At 66.3% G+C, this 18,674-nt stretch overlaps 3 protein-coding genes across 6 annotated transcripts; 2 read left to right on the top strand and 1 right to left on the bottom strand.

Annotated features, from left to right (window-relative positions):
* Positions 1 to 4,376: 4,376 nt before the first annotated feature.
* Positions 4,377 to 9,787, top strand: TPP1 (tripeptidyl peptidase 1). Its single transcript, XM_080569946.1, has 13 exons — positions 4,377 to 4,438; positions 4,534 to 4,626; positions 4,697 to 4,836; positions 4,915 to 5,065; positions 5,558 to 5,679; positions 6,263 to 6,462; positions 6,671 to 6,869; positions 8,023 to 8,211; positions 8,353 to 8,425; positions 8,676 to 8,796; positions 8,884 to 9,042; positions 9,113 to 9,250; positions 9,580 to 9,787. Exons 1-13 carry the CDS (start codon positions 4,428 to 4,430, stop codon positions 9,718 to 9,720), a joined length of 1,737 nt encoding a protein of 578 aa, XP_080426072.1. The 5' UTR covers positions 4,377 to 4,427; the 3' UTR covers positions 9,721 to 9,787.
* A 224-nt stretch (positions 9,788 to 10,011) lies between these two features.
* On the top strand, positions 10,012 to 11,764 carry TAF10 (TATA-box binding protein associated factor 10). The gene is made up of 5 exons (XM_080570748.1): positions 10,012 to 10,219; positions 10,407 to 10,564; positions 10,632 to 10,696; positions 10,839 to 10,953; positions 11,608 to 11,764. Exons 1-5 carry the CDS (start codon positions 10,027 to 10,029, stop codon positions 11,695 to 11,697), a joined length of 621 nt encoding a protein of 206 aa, XP_080426874.1. The 5' UTR covers positions 10,012 to 10,026; the 3' UTR covers positions 11,698 to 11,764.
* A 522-nt stretch (positions 11,765 to 12,286) lies between these two features.
* On the bottom strand, positions 12,287 to 18,565 carry ILK (integrin linked kinase). 4 transcript variants are annotated; one of them, XM_080570068.1, is made up of 13 exons: positions 18,351 to 18,565; positions 16,957 to 17,056; positions 15,720 to 15,885; positions 15,422 to 15,517; positions 15,172 to 15,268; positions 14,976 to 15,059; positions 14,651 to 14,736; positions 14,245 to 14,354; positions 13,900 to 14,027; positions 13,543 to 13,664; positions 13,372 to 13,471; positions 13,152 to 13,282; positions 12,287 to 12,948 (listed from the first exon to the last, which is right to left on the bottom strand). In XM_080570068.1, the coding sequence occupies exons 2-13, from the start codon at positions 17,043 to 17,045 to the stop codon at positions 12,799 to 12,801; spliced, it is 1,359 nt and encodes a 452-aa protein (XP_080426194.1). In that variant the 5' UTR covers positions 17,046 to 17,056; positions 18,351 to 18,565; the 3' UTR covers positions 12,287 to 12,798. The 4 variants fall into 4 exon arrangements, with proteins under 4 accessions (XP_080426194.1, XP_080426196.1, XP_080426195.1 ...); XM_080570070.1 differs by lacking the exon at positions 18,351 to 18,565 and adding an exon at positions 18,204 to 18,322; XM_080570069.1 differs by lacking the exon at positions 18,351 to 18,565 and adding an exon at positions 18,093 to 18,238.
* Between the last annotated feature and the right edge of the window lie 109 nt (positions 18,566 to 18,674).

Below are 18,674 nucleotides of genomic sequence, written 5' to 3'. Positions count from 1 at the left end.
GTGTGTGCTGCAGCCGCACCTGTCACTGCATTGCCGCGCACACAGCCCCAGCTTGGCTGCTGCCCAGGCCAAGCCACCAGCACCCACGTGCATCAGTGCATCTTGCAAGTTCCTCCCCTTAGCAGCTGCCAAACCCAGCAGGTGAGGCTGCACCACACCATGCATCCAGGTCTAACCAGTGGCGAGGCTGAGCATGTCTCCCCTACAGCCACATAGCCCAGTGCCGGTGTGCAAGTGGACACACACAGAGGGGCACACGGGACCCTACAGACACGCTCAGCACTCACACTGACAGCACTGCAGCCTCATCCTGCTCCCCTTTCTGGCTGACAAAGTCTGTCATCGGGAATGCACATGTATAAGGTGAGTCCCTCTGGCAGCCAGGCTCAGACACCTGGTCTGCCCAGCAGCTGCCCCCCGTTGCTGGCACCCCAACATACAAGCCCCTGAGGCACAGCTCCACTCCAGCTCTTGGTATTGCCCCCAGCTAGGAGCTCTCATTTGGATCTGCTCATCTGCAGTTCCCTGACACAGACACAGACAGGCGCCCCGAGGGGCTCAGCTGAGCCCGGACTCTGCACTCTCTCTGGCAGTAGGCTGGGAACCCCCTGGTCCTTCTGACAGCCTCCCTGCTGTGGGCTTGCCCCTACGTACACACACTCCGGCTCTGAGGCCACTCCAGCTGCTCACTGCCCAGTCCGGTTTGACACCCGCTAGCAGGGACAGGGGCTGACACCCCTGCATCTCCAACTCAGCTGCTGGCACCACAGGCCCTGGGACCTGTGATCTGATTGCAGCTACTGACGCTTAGACTCCATGGACACACATGCACACAGAATAGGGTCCCCAAGAAAAATACTTTGCCGTGGAGTTTAAGAAGACGGGACAGGCTGCACAGTCACCCAACGCAGCGCATGGCCAGACACATGTGCTGACCAATCCACTTACGTGCAACCATCAACTTTTATATCCTTTTCCCTCTTTTTCCACTTTTGTTCTTCTCCAAGCTGCCTCAATCCCTCTCTTTCCCCACCTCTGCTACACACGTGTAGTTCCTCTGCTACACATCCCATAATAAGTCTTATGCAACCCTAAAATGCTCTGCATTCTGCCTCTCACAACATGCCCCGTGTCCCAGGCAGCGTCCCCAACACCTGTGGCTGCTCAGGGCAGCTACTCCTGCTCCTGTTGTGATGGGCGCCGCCCTCAGCCCTGGAGTGACCGCTGCTGAGACAGCCTTGGGTGGAGCTGGGCACAGGGATCCCCTTCCCTGGGTTATCGGGTTCCCCTGCCTGCCACTGCTTCTCGGTGCTGCTTTATCACATAACCTAGCACCTCCATCTCCCTGACTGGTATAACCGCCGTGCTGGGCATGCTCCCTGCTTTGTGACTGAGACCGAAGGGGTCCCTGCGAGCAGGGAGGGCCCTGATGGTACTTTTCTCTAGCATTGCCCAACCGCAGGTAACCCTGACAGTCTGGAGACGAGGGCACCCTTGAGTCCATCCACAGGAACAGCACCCACGGCACACCAGGGTGGGTGTGCCCAGGACACCCTGGCAGCTTTGCTGGCTCTTCCAGCGATCCCATCCCCTGCTTGCTGCAGACCAGCTAGTCAGACTAACAGCTTGTTAGAGTAATTAGCTCTCTCAGAGCACCCTAATCTTTGCAGGCCAGACAGATACAGGAAATAATCTGCAAATCTCATCCCACTTACAGCCCTACCCAAAGCTGTAAGCAGCTGGACAGCTGGGTGGGCTGCAGCACTCTGGCAGCGCCTCCCAGTGCCCCAGGCCCCTAGCCAATGTGCGTCAAGGCTGCGCAGCAGCGAGTCCCTTCCCTGCGGCTGCAGCTGCTGGTCAGGTCCATGCAGACTGGGACAGCCAGGAGCCAGCACCAGGGTGCTGGGCCACCCCTGGATGAGGGGCAGGGTGGGACAGGATGGGGGCCAGCACGTGCCGGGGCTGTGTGCCTGGGTGTGGGACAAGGAAGTAGCTGGGGCTGCATAGCTGGGAGCCGCTGGACATGGCCTGGGCACGGGAACCACGCTCTGCCTGCAGCCACCCACCCTGCTGCTGCCCACATCTCCCTGCACGCCTTGAGCACTTGCAGGGTGCTGGTAAGGGACGGTAAGCAGAGCCACCTCCAGCTGGGAGACCCTTACACGCGAGGACAGGCAACTCCCAGCCCTGGCAGACAGCTGCCCCTGCGTGGTTCAGGAGCCTTCCTGTGGCACAGCGGAAAGTTCATCCCACCAACAGGGCTGCGGGACAGGGCTCAGCTGAGATGTTCCCCCTGAGCCCTCCCTGCTGCGCTGGGCCCTGCGTTCTCTGTCGGCTGCACCCACCGTGCCCAGACCCTTCCCGTGTTCCCTGGCCGCTGTCTCCCGCAGCTCCCCCGTTCGTCCCCCCAGCCCCGCAGGGTGCAACTGTACAGCTTCGGGCGGGCAACCAGCTCCAGCTGCTGCAAACCACACAGCGCCGCATGCATGGAAACTCTGAGTGGCCCACATGTGCTTCCAATTGCAAGGACCAGAAGTGCCCTAGGGCTCTGCACACACACTCACGCTATGGGCAACACCCAAGCAGGAGTGCTGGAGTCCCACAGAAAATGGGGACGGAGCAGGGGATTCCTGGAGGACGAGGCCTGGCCTCATGGTGGCGGGGGAAGCACCCCGAAGGCCTGACAGGGAGCTTGGGCGGGCCTGATGAACACGGGCTGAGGTCCCAGATTCAAAGAGATGCTAAGTGCTGTTCTATGAACAGAAAAGATGCTGCTCAAGCCCCACTGGATCTCCTTGCTGCCTTACCTCACCCAAAGGGAGCGGGGCCAAAGTCAGCAGCAGGCACCGCCTGCCTGAGCACGTGGCATCTCCACCTCCCTGCTGCACAGATGGCACAGGTGAAAAAGCACTGCCTGCACAGCAGGTCTGAAGGCAGGAAGAACAGAACTGCTACAGCCCTGGCCTTCCTAGCAAAGGACCTTCACCTGCCCTGCCCCAGTTTAAGCATCAGTCCGCTTCTTCACCAGTACCTCATGACACACCGCAGCAGGAGAATGCCTCTGGCCTCTAGCCAGTAGCTGCTGCTCTGGACAGTCACAGTGCGGCTCTGGTGTGGGAGAGATGGCAGCCTGGGCCAGGCAGGTGGTTTTCCCATTGTCCCTCTCTTTCTGACTTGGACTCTGCTCTGCAGAATCAGGAAAGCAACTGGGAACTGCTGGAGCCATGGCATGCAGCATGTCTGTACATGTGGCCAGGGCTGGGACCTGGACTTGGAAAGCTGGCCTGGTCAGATGGGGTCAGAGCACCCCCTTCCTCACCAGCCATCTCTGAGATGGCCCCTCCTGGGCTGCTTTAGGGTAACAAACTCCACGGCACCATTTCCAGAACTCTCTTTAGCACTGGCAATAATTGCTTGAACTTTCCACAACCCCAAGACCACAAGTATCATGATACCACTTTTGTGATACTAATTAGGAGGGCTCCTAGTGTGGGAACAAGCACAGGAAGCCGAGAGCTGCTGCTCAGCAGCGCTGGGAGCCAAGCGGCTGCCGGTGACAGCGCCAGCTGGACGGGACAGCGGGCCGCCCCGCTCGCTCCACGACCCACGAGCGCCGCGCAGCCCCCGCCCGCAGCCCTGCAGGGACACGTCCGAGCCCCCCCGCGCCCCGGGCTAGGACACCCGGCACCCGCGGCTGTGCCGGGCCCCCGCACGCAGCCAGGCGGCAGCGGTGCGAAGGTCGCCGAGGCCGGGCGGTCGCAGCCCTGGACGCGGAGGGGACGCGGCCGCCTTCTGCCGCTGCCCCCGCAGAGGCTCCGGGCGGCTGGCCCGGCCGGCCCCGGCCCCGGCCCCGGCTGCACCTTCCCGGCCGGCCCCTGCCCCACGCCGCGGGGCGCGGAGGCGCAGCGCCAAGGCCGCTCCCGCTTCCAGCCCGTCCCTGCAGCGGGGCTCCGGCACTCCCGGGGGCCCCGCCCCGCCCCGCCCCGCCCCGCCCGCTCCCCGGGGCAGCTTCCCCCCGCCAGCGGCCCGGCCCCGGGCGCTGGGCAGGGCCCGGCCCGGCCCGGCCGCGCCCCCAGCCCGGTCCCGCCCGGGACCCCCCGGAGCTCCCGGCCCCGTCCGCGTGCCGCACGGAGCCCGCAGCCCCGCCGGGACCCGCCCGCCCCACACGGGCCCGGCCCGAGGCAGCCGCCGCCGCTGCCCGCCCCACGGGACTGCCGTGCCCCGAGCCGCCTCCGCGGCGGCCCCGCGGGGCCCTGGGGGCGGCCCGTGAGGGGGGGCAGGGCCCCGCCGCCCGCACCGGGACCGGCACCGGGGCCGCGCCCAGAGCCCGCCCCCGGCCCCGCCCCCCCCGGCGGCGGCGGCGGCCTCCTCACGTGACCGGCCGTCACGCGCCCCGCGCCGCACACGTGACCGGGCGCAGCGGCGGGATGGCGCGGCGGTAACGGGGGCGCGGGGCCGGGGGCGGGGGGGCGGCCCCGGGGCTCCCCGTGGCGGCGGGGCCCGCGGCCGCCCGGCACTGACGGCCCGCCGCAGGTGCGGGGCGCTCCCCGCCGTGCTGTCGCTGTGCGCGGCCGCCTGGAGCTGCTGCGCCGCGGGGGTGGCCCTGGAGCGGGACCAGCCGTGCCGGTAGGTGCGGGCCGGGGCGCGGGGCGCGGCGCCCGGTGCCCGGTGCCCGCCGCTCACGGCCTGCCCGCAGCCCGCCCCCCGGCTGGGCCCCCGCCGGCCGCGTGAGCCCCGTCCACGACGTGCAGCTGACCCTGGCGCTCCGGCAGCAGGGCACCGCGCGCCTCGCCCGCCTCGTCCGCGCCGTCTCGGACCCGCGCTCGCCGCGATACGGTAACGGCTGCGCGCCCGAGGCCCGCCGGCCGCCCGGCCCCGCGGGCGGGGTGACCCGAGCCCGCTGTGTGCCCGCAGGCAGGTTCCTGTCCCTGGAGCAGCTGCGGGACCTTGTCCAGCCGTCGCCCGCCACGCTGATGACGGTGCTGAAGTGGCTGCGGGGGCACGGCGTGGAGAGCTGCAGCAGCGTTGCCACCCTCGATTTCCTGCAGTGCCACATGCCGGCGAGGTGAGCCCGGGCAGCGCTGGGCCCTGCTGCGGTGGCTGCCCTTGCCTGCGAAGACGGGAGAAGCCAGACCCTGCCCTGCCTGCTGGGACGTCCGCTGGCCCCCGTGGCGCAGGCGAGCGGCGGGAGGCTGAGCCCCGCTTCTGCGGGGGCTGTGGCCAAGAGCTGGCTGCCACCGTGCAGTCCTAGTGCTGGGGGAGTTGCAGCCCGGTGGCTTGGAACATTGGGGGCCAGGTGCACATATGCGATAGGTGCTCAGGCCAGCCCACACCTCCTCTTGCTCGCTTTTGGGGTCACAGTACACACACAGTGGGTCAGGTACAGAGTGCTCTTTGCTTTGTAAGGTTGGCTGTGCTGATGGGAAGGGGTGCTCGTCCCTGTGTCCTCCCAGCAACAAGCGGGGTGCAAACGGGAAGCAGGGCATGGGCACGGGTGGCCAGGCTGGCGGCAGTTGTGGTGTGAGCCCCTGTGTGGGGGGCTGTCCCTGTGTTGCAGCACGGCTGAGCGCCTCTTGCCTGGGGCTGAATTCCACCGGTACGTGAAGGACCAGCGCAGCGTTGTGCGCTCCCCGCTCCCTTACACCATCCCCGAGGATCTGGCTGAGCACGTTGATTTCGGTACAGTATGCGTGGGGTTCAGGCTGCCCAGAGCTTGTGCTGCCTCAAGTACAGGTGCGAGGTTGAACGTTGCCCAGCCAGGAGGGGCCACCTCAGTACCTCAGAGGGTGGTGTGGCTGGCCCTCCGCCCATGGTCTCAGCTGCCCTGGACCCTCCTGAGGAGATCTGTGCCCAGGGTCTGGGCAGGCAGTGTCTGAAGTCTGTGGTTTTTTAATAGTGCTCTCGGCCCCGGGTGCTCCGTGCTGTCTGTGTGGGTGTCTGTGGGTGTGCAGCTGCCTCTGAGGCAGGAACACTCCTCACATGAGGAAACCGCGGTCATTGCACAAGGAGAGCGGGGCTGTCAAGCGGTGACAGTGGCTCAGCAGTGGGGTAATGGGGCTGAGCAGCCTGGGAGCACCTATGAGGAATGGGGAGGCACCCAAAGGTGCGGTCTCTGGTCAGGTGCCCCCCTGCGCCCTGCTGCTGTTCAGGCCTCTGACGTGAAGCCTGAGAGAGGGTGGGGAGGGGGAGCATGGGGCCATCGCTGAGTCCTGCCAGAGCGCTAGGCCCTGGCACCTGCTGCTTCTCCTTACTCGCGCATCAGTGGGTGGTCTGCATCGGTTCCCTGCGGAGAGGAGCGTGGTCAGTAGAGCCTGGGCCAAGGAGCAAGCAGAGCCAGGACAGCCTCATGGACAGAGAGCGGCTTTCCACCTGGGGGTGACTCCATCTGTCATTCGGAAAAGATACAACATGACAGGAGGAGACGTTGGGCTGCTGCCAAACAACAGCCAGGCCTGTGCCCAGGTACCTGCTCCCAGAGCTGACGGGGGCAGAGGCGTGGGAGTGGGGCACCTTGGTGCTCCTCCAGCACTTGGCTGGTCTGGTCTTCCAGGACGCTGCAGGGAGGCCTCCGCAGCTGTGGGAGCACCGCGGGGCTGGCATTTCACACGCATGCTGAGCCAACTTTCCAAGTCGGGAAAAAAATCTTAGTGTCCCTCCTTGTCCCCCCCAGTTCTTGGAACAGTACTTCCACCAGGCTGACCTGGCTGAGTTCATGCAGCTCTTTGGCAGCAGCTTTGCCCACCACTCCAAGGTCGACCAAGTTGTTGGACACCAGGGCTGGGGCAAGGCTGGGCTGGAAGCCAGCCTGGACGTGGAATACATCATGAGCACGGGTGCCAACATTTCCACGTGGGTCTTCAGCAATGCAGGTACTGATCCCCTGTCAGAATTGGTCTGCTCTGCCCTGTGACCACTCCCATGCATCCCACTTGCTGAAGCACTGACGCATCAGACTGCTGCTTAGGGAAGCACTTGCTCTCTGCCAGGCGCATAACGGGCTGCACCCAGTTCATCTGGTACCCGTCACAGGGGCACACTGGGTGCAGTACGGTGCTTTCACAGCTGCTGTGGGCATGTAGCATGTGGGCTTCCAGAGCTGGAGCAGGTTTCTAATGGCTGTCAGGGGATTCATCTTCTATTAATTTCTATAGCTGCTTTTGGACACGTGAACTTAAAGCATCCACAGCATCCTGCAACAAGGACTTCCATGCCCTGGCTGCACAATGTAAAGCAGTCATCTCACTACACTGCCTTCCCACGGAGAGAGAGGTGATCTCTTGCCCGTGAATCTGCCAGTAGAGTGGATAAAGGAGAGTGAGGCAGTTTGAGGAACATAGGTTGCAAACCATCCTGCACAAAAATGGCTGCTATACTGCAGGATAAAGTGTGATCTGTCCAGGTCAGAAGCTGCCTGGCTGAGAGACAGAGCACAGTTAGGATTGCTGGCTCTCGTCCTGCTGGTGAAGTCTACCGACACAAGCAGCTCTGCTTTGTCTTCTGCCTTTATGGTGCCTGTGGTGTGGGAAGGGGGAGAGAGACTTCTCTGGGCAGCTGTGAGGCAGCAGGAGTTGCCGAGGCCTCACGCTCCTTGCTGCATGGAGAGGAGCAGGAAGGGACCTGGGCAGGGCGAGGTGAGCTGGCGTCGTCCTGCTTTGGGGTCTGTGGTTATGGGTGGAGGGCCCAGAGCTTGGCTGAGCCTTGGGTTGTGTCACTGCCTGGTGCCGAGGGTGGCTACAGCCCTGTGGAAGGTGTTCAGAGAAGGAGCAAGTGAACGCAGGCATCGTGCCGTGGGTGCCACACTTTGACCAGAGCCACGGGCAGAGCCAGCCATCCCCGCTGTCAGCCGTGCTGCCATTGCCCCTGCTGCCAGCAGGAGCTCACGGGAGTGTTCATATGCTCTGTGCTGCATGTCTGTGCTCTGCAGGCAGGGACAGGAGCCGGCAGGACCTCTGGCTCCTGCTGGTGCTGCTGAGGCACGGTGGCTCCTGCCACTCCACTGGACCGGCCCCTTTGTCTCTGCAGGGCGGCATGAAAGCCAGGAGCCCTTCCTGGCCTGGCTGCTGCTGCTCAGCAACATGTCATCACTGCCGTGGGTGCACTCCGTCAGCTATGGGGACGACGAGGACAGCCTGTCGTTGGCCTACCTGCAGCGTGTGAATGTGGAGTTCATGAAGGCGGCTGCCCGTGGCCTGACTGTGCTGTTTGCCTCGGGTGTGTGGTGCTGTTGGGGTGACGTGGCTCTGCGTGGCGTGGGTGCACAGGCTGCTGCCAGGACCCCGCTGGGAGGCAGGAGCTTTCCCCCTGCCCAGGGGGCAGCTTGCGGGCCACCACCTCACCCATTTCTGCTGGCAGGTGATGATGGTGCTGGCTGCAGGAGAGTGCCAGGGGGGAACCACACTTTCCGGCCCAGCTTCCCGGCCTCGAGGTAACCACGGGGTAGTCCGTGAGGCTCTGCACTGACCTGGCTGGTGCCAGGAGCTGCTGTCTGCTCTTCCGCCTTGGCCTGCAGCTGGGCTGCTGCAAATGCTGTTCGTGACCACGGTGGGGGCTCGGGACAGCCACGTGGTGGGATGGGGTGGAAGGTGGCAGGCCTGGAGGTGGGGGCTGAGCAGCTCCTGGAGGGGCTGCTGTGCGGGGTGCTGTGTGCTTGCCCCCAAAGCCTGCCTGTCCCCCAGCCCCTATGTGACCACCGTGGGTGGAACATCCTTCAAGAACCCCTTCCTGGTGACCGCGGAGGTGACAGACTACATCAGCGGCGGGGGCTTCAGCAACGTCTTCCCCATGCCCGATTACCAGGTGCGGGGTCGGAGTTGCGCGGGGCTTGGTGGGGGCACCACGGGCGGCTCGGGGCGGGCGGGAGCCCTTCCCTCTGCTGTGCCCCAGGCCGCGGCGGTGAGGAGCTTCCTGCGCTCGGCTGCCAAGCTGCCCCCCAGCTCCTACTACAACAGCAGCGGCCGCGCCTACCCCGACCTGGCGGCGCTCTCGGACAACTACTGGGTGGTGACGAACCGCATCCCGCTGCCCTGGGTGTCGGGCACCTCGGTACGGGGCGGGCGGGGCCCCGCGCGCGGTGCCGGTGGCCCGGGGCTGAGGCGGGCGCTGCCTCCCGCAGGCGTCCACGCCGGTGGTGGCGGGCATGCTGGCGCTCGTCAACGACCGGCGGCTGCAGCGCGGCCTGGCGCCCCTCGGCTTCCTCAACCCCGCGCTCTACCAGCTGCGGGAGCGGGGACACGGGGCTGCGCTCTACGATGTGAGCGGGGCTGCGGGGCTGGGGGGGAGTGGGGGGGAAGGGGGCGCTGGGGGGGAAGGGGAGGGCGGGGGGGCTGGGGGGGAGGGGGCGGAGGGATTGGGGGGTAGGGGGGTGGGAGGATGGGGGCGGGGGGATTGGGGGGGTGGGGGGTGTGCAGGGGGGGCGCAGGAGGGGGGTTTGAGGCCTGGGGCAGGGCGGCGCCGGGGCCGTGCCCAAGGGGAGTGGGGCGGGGGCGCCTCGGGGGCGGGGGCCGGGCTCCCCCCCGTTGGGCGGGCTCCGTTCCTCTTACGGCGGCGCGGGTCCCGGTGCCCGCCGTGACCCCCCCGCAGGTGACGCAGGGCTGCCACCTCTCCTGCCTGGACGGCACCGTGCAGGGCCAGGGCTTCTGCGCCGGCCCCGCCTGGGACCCGGTCACCGGCTGGGGCACCCCCAACTTCCCCCGCCTGCTGCGCGCCCTGCTCGAGGCCTGACGGGACCGGGCGGGGCGGGGCGGGGTGGGCGCGGCTCCAGTAAAGGCCCCGCGGCACCGGCCCGGCCCCTCCGTGTCCGTGTCTGTGTCCGTCTGCGCCGCCAGGGGGCGCGGGGCCAATGGCGAGCGGCGGGCGGGACTGGGAGGCGCGGGGCCAATAGGGCGCGGCGGGAGGCGGGGCCGGTGGGGCGGCGGGGCCAATGGCGAGCGGCGGGCGGCGGGGCCAGGGGAGCGGCGGGGCCAATGGGACGGCGCGTCGCGCGCAGGCGCGGGGCTGAAGGCGCCCGGCGTCGCTTGGCGGCGGGCGATGAGCGGCAGCGCCGAGGCCGACCCCGCGCCCGCGGCCCCGGCCGCCCCGGCGCCGCCCGCCCCCGCGCCCGCCGCCGACAACAAGCCCAGCCCGGCCGCGGGCGGCAGCGGCGTCCCGGGGGCGCCCCCGGGCGCGGTGGGCGGCGCGGCGCGGGGAGCTGAGGGCGGCGCGGCCGCCGGGAGGGGACCGGGTGAGCGCACGGGGGGGGGAGCGGCCGGGGCGGCGGCGCGGGGCAAAGGCGGCGCGGGGCTGCGGGGCCGGGCCGTGGGTGCGGGACGGTTCCCCGCCGGTTCCGGTGTGCGCGGGCCCGTCCGCAGCCCCGGGGCGCCGCTGGGAGGGGGCCGGGGGCGGCGGTCGCTGAGTGCCTCTGCCCGCAGCGCCCGTGTCGGCGGCCGTGGCCGCGGCTCCCCCCGAAGGGGCGATGTCCAACGGCGTGTACGTGCCGCCCAGCGCCGCCAACGGGGACGTGAAGCCGGTGGTGTCCACCACGCCGCTCGTGGACTTCCTGATGCAGCTGGAGGACTACACGCCCACGGTACGCGGGAGGCCGTGGGGCGGGGCGGCGGGGCGGGCGGCGGGCTCCTGACCTCTCTCCCGCGCAGATCCCGGACGCCGTCACCGGCTATTACCTCAACAGAGCGGGCTTCGAGGCCTCCGACCCGCGCATGTGAGTGGCGGGGGGGGCGGCGCGGCGGCCCCGGGGATCCCCACGGGGTCGGATGGCCGGGGGCCCTGCAGAAATCCCCTCGTCCCAGGGGTGCCCGGTGCTCCCCGCCTGATGTTACCGCTTCTCCTTTCCTGCGCGGTAGCATCCGTTTGATCTCTCTGGCTGCACAGAAGTTTATTTCTGACATTGCCAACGATGCGCTGCAGCACTGCAAGATGAAGGGAACAGCCTCGGGCAGCTCCCGCAATAAGAGCAAGGTGAGGAGAAATGAGAATAGCTGCAGGGGTGAGGGAGAGCATCCTCTCCCGGGCCTGCAGGAGCTGAACGTTCTTCCATCAGATGTGGCTGTGTGCGTTGTAGAACATCTTTGACCTGTTGTGCTCCCAAAAGGTCAGCATGTGTACTGACGAGTAAGGGCTCTGCTGTTGGGAAGGGACACTGATGAGAAAAGGAGGTGGGCAGTGGAATACACAGGGCATGCCCTGAAGGCCCTGCAGTAGTGTGCAGGGAGCTGTGCTTGGTCAGACTGAGGGCTACCTAGCCCTGCCGCCCCCTCTGACAGGGACCAGACTCTGGTGTGTAGGGAGAAAGTGTGGAGGAATAGTTTCTGGGCAGTCTCACATTCACCATCTATTTGTGGTTCGGGGGCTTCAAGACAGCCGTGTAATTTATCTTCATAGCGTTGGGTAATGCTCAGCATGTTTCTCTGCAACTGGGGGCAGAGCAAACGAAACCTACAGTAGCTAAATGCTGGTCAGTGCCGCAACCACTGTTCTGTAGCTGCTGGGAACTGTGCAGGTACAGGTTGCCACAGCTTGTAGGAGAAAAATCCTAAGCCGACAAGAGTCTGAGGAATGCCTGGCAGCATAAGCTGTCCTTGCTGTGACTGACGTTACTCATTGTCCCTTCAGGATAAGAAGTACACGCTGACCATGGAGGACCTGACACCAGCACTCGCAGAATACGGCATCAATGTGAAAAAGCCACATTACTTCACATAAAGACTGAGGAATTGTCTCTGGGAACTTTTTTAGGGTTGCTTCTGTGCCATTAAACAGCTCAGTAGTGGCTTTTTTTTTTTTTTTTTTTGGAAAGACACCTTGTTTCCTGCCCATGTGCTAGTGCCCTGTCTATAGTAAGTAGAAACAGTATTGGCTGGCCTGCAAGGGCTTCTTCTCTCACTGCATCAACAGAAGTTGGTCCTGTACCTTTGGAAGCCGATGCAGAGAGCTGCTGGCTGTGGGACACAGCAGAGAGACTCCAGCTGCACCTTTCCTGGAGGGCTCAAGGCACTCCAAGGCACTGCAGGGAATTAGGCACGGTGGGAATAGATGTACCCAACCCTTTTCATTTCTTTCTCCCTAGCACTGCTCTTCTTTTTTTAAGAGGAATGCTCAGGGACCTGCATGGATGCTACTGCAGCTGTAGCCAGGCCCATGTGCTCGCCTTGCCCCAGCACCAGAGGAGGTTTGACGTGGGAGCAGCTGCAGGGCCTAGGGCTCTGCAGACTGCTCAGCAACCCTTGCCTCAAGGCACCCCCCCCCCCCCTTCACAACAGCTTGCACAAGTATGCACCCCTCTGCCTGCAGCCAGTTTTCGTAACAAATGTTTATTTCAGATGCTGGCGGCTTTTTCATGTGGCCTGGATGGAAACGATAAAAAGTGAAGCGCGAAGCTGGGGTGGTGCTGGGCGCAAACAGGCAAGCTTCACCCCACTGTCCTTAGCAGGGACGAGCACCAGGGCTGGGCATTGTCTGGGGGGGGTGAGCTGCTCTGGGCCGGGGAGGGCAGGGCGGCTGTGCAGCACAGCCCGGCCTCGTGGGCGGCAGAGCCCAGCCGCACTCAGTGCCCTGGGCCAGGCCTCCTGCTCAGTCTGCCCACAGCTGCCAGGGAGGGTGGAGGTGCTGCCATAGATCGGTGCTACAGAGCCCGAAGCCTGCAGAGTGGCTCCAGGGAAGGCAGCATTGTCTGTACCGTGTCCGTGGCTGGCTCAGGGGGAGGGGGCAGTCCCTGCTCCGCCTTGGCTCTGGGGTTAAAGAAGGCACTTGGGGGTGGCGGGGAAGGGAGCATGGCAGCATCGGGTGGCTGGGAGGCACCTCCCTCTACTTGTCCTGCATCTTCTCCAGGATGGGCACTATCATGTCAAACTTCGGACGCTTGGCTGGGTCCTCATTCATGCAGATCTTCATCAACTTACAGATGTGTGGGGAGATGCCGGGTGGGATGGTTGGACGTAGCCCCTCCAGTGCCACCTGGAAGCAAAGCAGGGCAGAGCAGGATCAGAAATTCGGACCCGGTCCCGCCTTTGACAGTCGTGCAGGTACCTCTGGACAGGGCCCTGCCAGGCTTGCCTCTGTTGGGCCCTGCCTCCCCATCCCTGCTGGTGGTTGTAGGCCCAGTTGTGCCCTGGCTGATATGATTTGGACTGGTGCAATTTAACCAGCCCTTTCCTCACCTTCATGCCTATCTCCATGTTGGACAAGTCTGCAAATGGCACCTCGCGGGTCACCAGCTCCCACAGCAGCACCGCGAAGCTCCACATGTCAGCTGAGCGCCTGTTAATTTCCTCGGGCTTCTTCTGCAAGGCTGCAGGGAATCCAGCACAGGGGGCTCATCAGAGCAGGGGGCGGGGACGGGGGCAAGCATCAGGAGAGGCGTGACTACCTGGCACTCACCTTCTGGTGCCACCCAGGCTGGTGCGTACATCCTCCCTGGGCATTGGAAGGAGAACTTCACATCAGCCATGCTGATTCTCGCAGTCATGTCCTCGTCGATCTGAGGAGAGAGGGAGGGTTATTGCAGCCCATGCATCCCCGTCTGCAGGGGCGTTCAGCACTGGCACTCACCATGATGCTGCGGCTGTTGAGGTGGTGGCGTGGGATAAGAGGCTCCAGTGTGTGCAGGAAGGCCATGCCTCGTGCAATGTCAAAGGCAAATTTTACCGCCTGCATCTGGTCCACCACAAAGTCTGCAGGGAGGGAGGTGGCATCAGGGTCACTGAGGAAGGGGTGCTGCATGTGTGGGGAGGGAGCGGCAATGGCAGTGCTTGGACTGAGTGTGTGGAAGGCATGCGGGCTGCAGACTGAACTCCTCCCATGCCCAGGAAGGGCCCCTGCTGCTGCCCCAAACGTACGGAGAAGCAGCTCCCCAAGGACAGTGGGACTAGCCCCCGCCCTGGCTCTGTCACCCCCATCAGCACTCACTTGTCCCCTCGTGTAACACATTGTAGAGGGATCCATAGGGCATCCAGTGGCTGATGACAATGGGGTGGGGTGCTGGGGGGGACTGGCAGGCGCCCAGCACCGGCAGCACGTTGGGGTGAGAGAAGATCCTGCAAGAGAAGTGACAGCCCTGAAACCTGGGGTGCTACCCACACCCCCACCTCCTGCCTTGCCCTGCTCTGTCTTCCTGGGGCCTCCTCACACCCATCAGCCTCTGCTCTCTGGAGCCCCGTGGGCCTGGTGGGCTCCTGCCTATCTCCCGCCCCACTGGGGATGATGCCCACCCTCAAAGGCTTTGGCTGCTTGGGAAACGATGCTGGCACTCACCGCAGCTTCGGGTACTCCTCATTGAAATCTCGACTCTTCCGAGTTGTCCAGTCCCGGATTTTCAGCATTTTGATGACAATGTCGTTGCCTTGCCAGCGTCCTTTCCACAGCTGCAGGGAGACAGGTGGACACTGTCACTGTGAGGGGTACACGGTCCCCGAGCACCTGCTGGTTCCTCATGCAGGGCTGTGGGGCCCACAGATCTCCTAGAACCAGCACGCCCACAGTGATGCACAGTGAGTGTGACAAAGTACGTGAGGAAACCTGTGCAGGTGCCCTCTGTGTGGGCTGTCCCTGTGCTCAGGCTTGGAAGCCCCCTGAGCAGTTGTGCCTTGGTTCTGCTCTACACAGCCAGCCAGGGGTTGGGGCGCAGCTGCCTGTCCTAGGGAGGCAACAGCCTACATACCTCTCCCGACTGGTTCTCATTGAGTTTTTGGCTCAAGCTCAGTTGTTTGAAGTCTATTCCAGCAAGTTTGTTGAGGGTCCCGTTTCCTGTAAGAAAAGGAGAAGCTCAGCCCGGGGCTGTGGGACCTTCTTCCTGCCGCTCCCTCGGGCCACAGAGGGCAGCAGTACCAGCGGGGTCCAGGCCCTGCTCCTGCAGTGAGGGGATTTCCCCCTCCCCACCGAGCCACGTGCAGTTGAAACTGCTGCCCCCCACCCCATCTGCCCTACCGCAGAGAGCCGTGCCCCCACTGAGCAGCACGCCCTGCTGGGGAAGGCTCTGTCCTTACGGGGCCGTGTGCGGGTGGTGCCCTTCCAGAAGGTGTCCTTGTAGGGGATCTTGGTCAGGCTCTGGCCCAGCTTCTCAGCGCGCTCTGGAGAGGGAGGAGGCATTGGGCAGCACGAGCAGGAGCCTGCTGGTGCTGAGCACAGGAGCTGCAGCAGGAGCCAGAGGCAGGTCCTAGGGACTGGATGGGAGCCCTCTACCTTTCAAGACTTCCCGCAGCGGCGTCTTGGCTTTGTCAGTGGGTGTCTCACCGTATTTGTTAGCAATGCTGACCAAGGCCCCGTTGCCCACTAGGTCCTGAGGGAGGAAATAAGGAGTACCTGCTGTCGCTGTCCTCTTCTCAGCCTCTGCCTACGCACCCAGACTCCTGCCTCACCCCTCCGCTCCCTCCCCAATGCCCCCTCCTTGCCCTGGACCCCCTCCTGCCTGTGTCCAGGTGCTGCTGCTCACCTCTGCCACCTGGTCATGTCCCCAGAAGCAGGCGTAGTGCAGAGGGGTGTTGCCATGCTCATTCACAGCATTAATGTCTGCTTTGAACTGGATCAGCTGGGGGAAGGAAGACAGTGCTGGTAAACCTGGAGCAGGTCCCTTCCACCCCACACCTCGTCCTGGGCAGCAGTGCCACCACAGCACAGCCCGGCTGCCAGGAGGGGGCTGAGGCTGGACAGGGGCTTCGTGGGGAAGGCTGCTCAAGGTGCCAGCGGGTGCGGGGATGGCGGGGCAGGGCAGGGCCTGGGGAGGCCGGTACCTTCTGCACAATGTCGCGGTGGCCGTGGCTGGCAGCCAGGTGCAGTGGGGTGTCATCACCACGGTTCATGACGTTGATGCGCGCTCCCCGCATGATGAGCATGTCGACCACATTGGAGCGGCCCTCGCGGCAGGCCCAGTGCAGGGGGCTGAAGCCATGGTCATCCCTGCAGAGAGGGGCAGTGAGGGTTCTGCCAGGTGGCCACAGCGTGTGGTTGCGAGCTCCTGACCGGGCAGGTACGGCATAGTCCTGCGTGCCTGCAGCGCGCTGCAAGCGGGACAGCCCCAGCAGCACTCCTGCTCTGCCCCGTCCCCAGGAGGGCCCCAGCCAAGTCCCATCTTCCTCAGGGCTACATCATCGAGAGGCTGGCAAGGGCTGGGCCCCCCCCGGCCTCCGCCCCCCCCCCCCCCCCATCTGCTCGCAGCCATGCCTGGCCAAGTAAGGGAGGAGGCGCCAGCCAGGCCTTAAAAGGAGACTAGGGCCTGGCAGGCGGGGACGCTGCATTGCTGCATCCCCACCGTCACCAGCTCCGGCAGGGCAGAGCAGCCAGAGCCGAACAGAAACACTCCCCCCCTGCCAGTCCCTGGCCCCACAGGACAGGGGTACCCCAGCGCAGCCAGCTGGAGCCCAAATGCCCCAGCGAGTGACCCCAGCTCCCCAGGTACACCCCAGTCTGGGATGTGTGACTGGGATCTGCTGGGAGGGGCTGCAAAATACAGCCCAAGGGCACAGAAAGGCCCCTCTTCCCAGGAGGAGTTCAGCAGAGGTGCTGCCATGGCCTGGAAGCGGGACCTCTGGTGCACGGGGCAGACGGCTGCGCCGGGCCTTAACCCAGCGGGGGGGCAGTGCTCGGGGCCACACGGCCCTGCAGGAGCTGCTGGGGCAGCGGGTGCTGGGGGGGACAGCCCCAGGGCACCACGGGCAGGGTTGGCACAAGGTCCTGGCTGGGGATGGGGGATGCGGTCACCCAGAAGCAGCAGCCACCCTGGGGCAGCGGGGGTCTCCCCAGATCCCCAGCCTGGCCAGGACGCGTCCCTGCCTCCGGCTGGGAGCAGCAGTGGCCGAGGAAGCGGCCGGAGGATGTGCAGCCCTCATGCCTCTGCGATGCGGTAACTTCCTCCCGGCGGGGAGGAGCCGAATCCCACCCCCTCCCTTGGACACGGAGCGGAAACGAGACCGGAGCTGCTCCAGCGCCCTTGGGCCTGGGCAGCCCCGGCACAGGTCCCCCCCTGCTCACCCCTGGTTGAGGTCGTTCTCGGTGTTGTCCAGCCAGAGGCGCACGGCCACCGCGTTGCCCTCTCGGCACTGCGTGAAGATGTCGTCCATCGCGGCTCTTGCTGCAGAGAGGGGTTCGTAAGGGCACGGGGCCCTGCTGCAGAGCAGGGCTCCCTGCATCTGCCCAGCCCCGGCACCCAGATGGTGCTTCCCACAGCCCCTCTGCCCCCTGGGGCTGAGGACAAGAGCTCGCACCCCTCCTGGGCTGTCCCGAGGAAAGCTACAGGGCTGACAAAGACGGGGGATGGAGCTGGATGCGCAGCCAAAGGGGAAGCTCACGGCTGACTCCAGCGTCACGGGTGCCTGGTGCCGCTCGCAGGAAGCGGGTTCGGCATCCACAGGCTTATCTGCGAGCCCAGCCAGCCCCGGCGCCCGCATCTCCTGCGGGGGGAGCGGGCTGGGGAGCAGAGCTGGAGGAGGTCCAGCACCACCCCACACGGGTCCCTCTGCTCCCAGCCAGGCCTGTCTGGGCTTGGCGCAGCATCACGCTCGAGAAACGGGACCCTGACGGTCCCCACGCTCCCTCACATCCCTCTAACAACCGGACACTGCAGCTCCGAGCCGGGCAGGGAGCACAGGTCCTGCCTCCGCTGTTTGCCCCTTGACACAGCAGCCGCACGGGCCCAGAGCTGCGCTGCTGCTCCTGCCCGGGCCCTGGGGCTCCAAGCGGGGACCCGGGGCTGCCCCCGGCGCGGCCCGTGGCAGCGGCAGGCACAAGGGGAGCGCAGCGCCCCGCTGCGGGCAGCCCCAGGGGCGGGGGGACCGGCCTCACGGACAGACCCCGCGAGGGGCCGCGGTGCGGGCAGCCCGGCGCACCGGCTGGGGGAGCCCCGCTGCCCACGGCTCCCACGGGCTGCCCGCAGCTGGCGGCGCTGCCCCGGCTGGGTCCTCGCCCGCCCCTGGAGGGGCCCCCGGGGACGCCCCGTCCCCGTCCCGCACCCCGCCGCCGCCCCCCCTCATCCCAGGCCCGGGGCCCTGCTCGTCCCGGGGCTGCCGCCGTGCCCCCGGCCCCGGCCCGGCCCCGCCCGGCCCGAGGCTCCCCGCACCCCGCCGGGCCGCTCGCTCCCGGCGCTCCGCCCGCGGTTCCCAGCCCCGTACCGCCGCCCCCGCCGCTCGTCGGGTCGGGGCCCAGACCCGTGCCCGGCGCCGGCTGCCGGGGCCCAGCTCGTACCCGCAGCCCCCCCGCAGCCCCGGCCCTGCAGAACCAACCCCGCGGCGGACCGGAGGCAGCGCCCCCCCCCGGCACCTCCTGCCCCGGGCCGGCCCCGCTCGGGCCCACCCGCGGGCCCACCCGCGGGCCCACCCGCGGCCCCGCCCGGCCCCCGCCCGGCCCCCGCCCGGCCCGGCCGCCCTTACCGGCTCCGGCGGCGGCGCAGGGCGGCGGTCGGCGGGCGCGGGACAGCGCGTGGGCTCCGCCCCGGACCGCCGCCAGCGCCCCCTGCCGGGCAGCCGCCGGCCCGCACCGAGACCCCGCGGCGGGGCCGCGCCGGGCGCACGGCTCCGGTACGGGAGCGAGCACCGGGAGCGCCGGGCGGGGCGCTGCGGGCGGCGGCACCGGGCGGTGCCGGGGGGGGGGGGCACCGGGCGCGGGCACCGGGCGGGGGCGGGGCCAACCGGGCCGAGGTCTGTGGGCGGAGCCAACCGGGCAGGGGCGGGGGCAACCGGGCGGGGCGGGGCTAA

Source organism: Anser brachyrhynchus (assembly GCF_964034855.1).
Source record: "Anser brachyrhynchus genome assembly, chromosome: 1".
Taxonomy (NCBI): domain Eukaryota; kingdom Metazoa; phylum Chordata; class Aves; order Anseriformes; family Anatidae; genus Anser; species Anser brachyrhynchus.
This window is presented reverse-complemented; position numbering and strand designations above follow the sequence as displayed.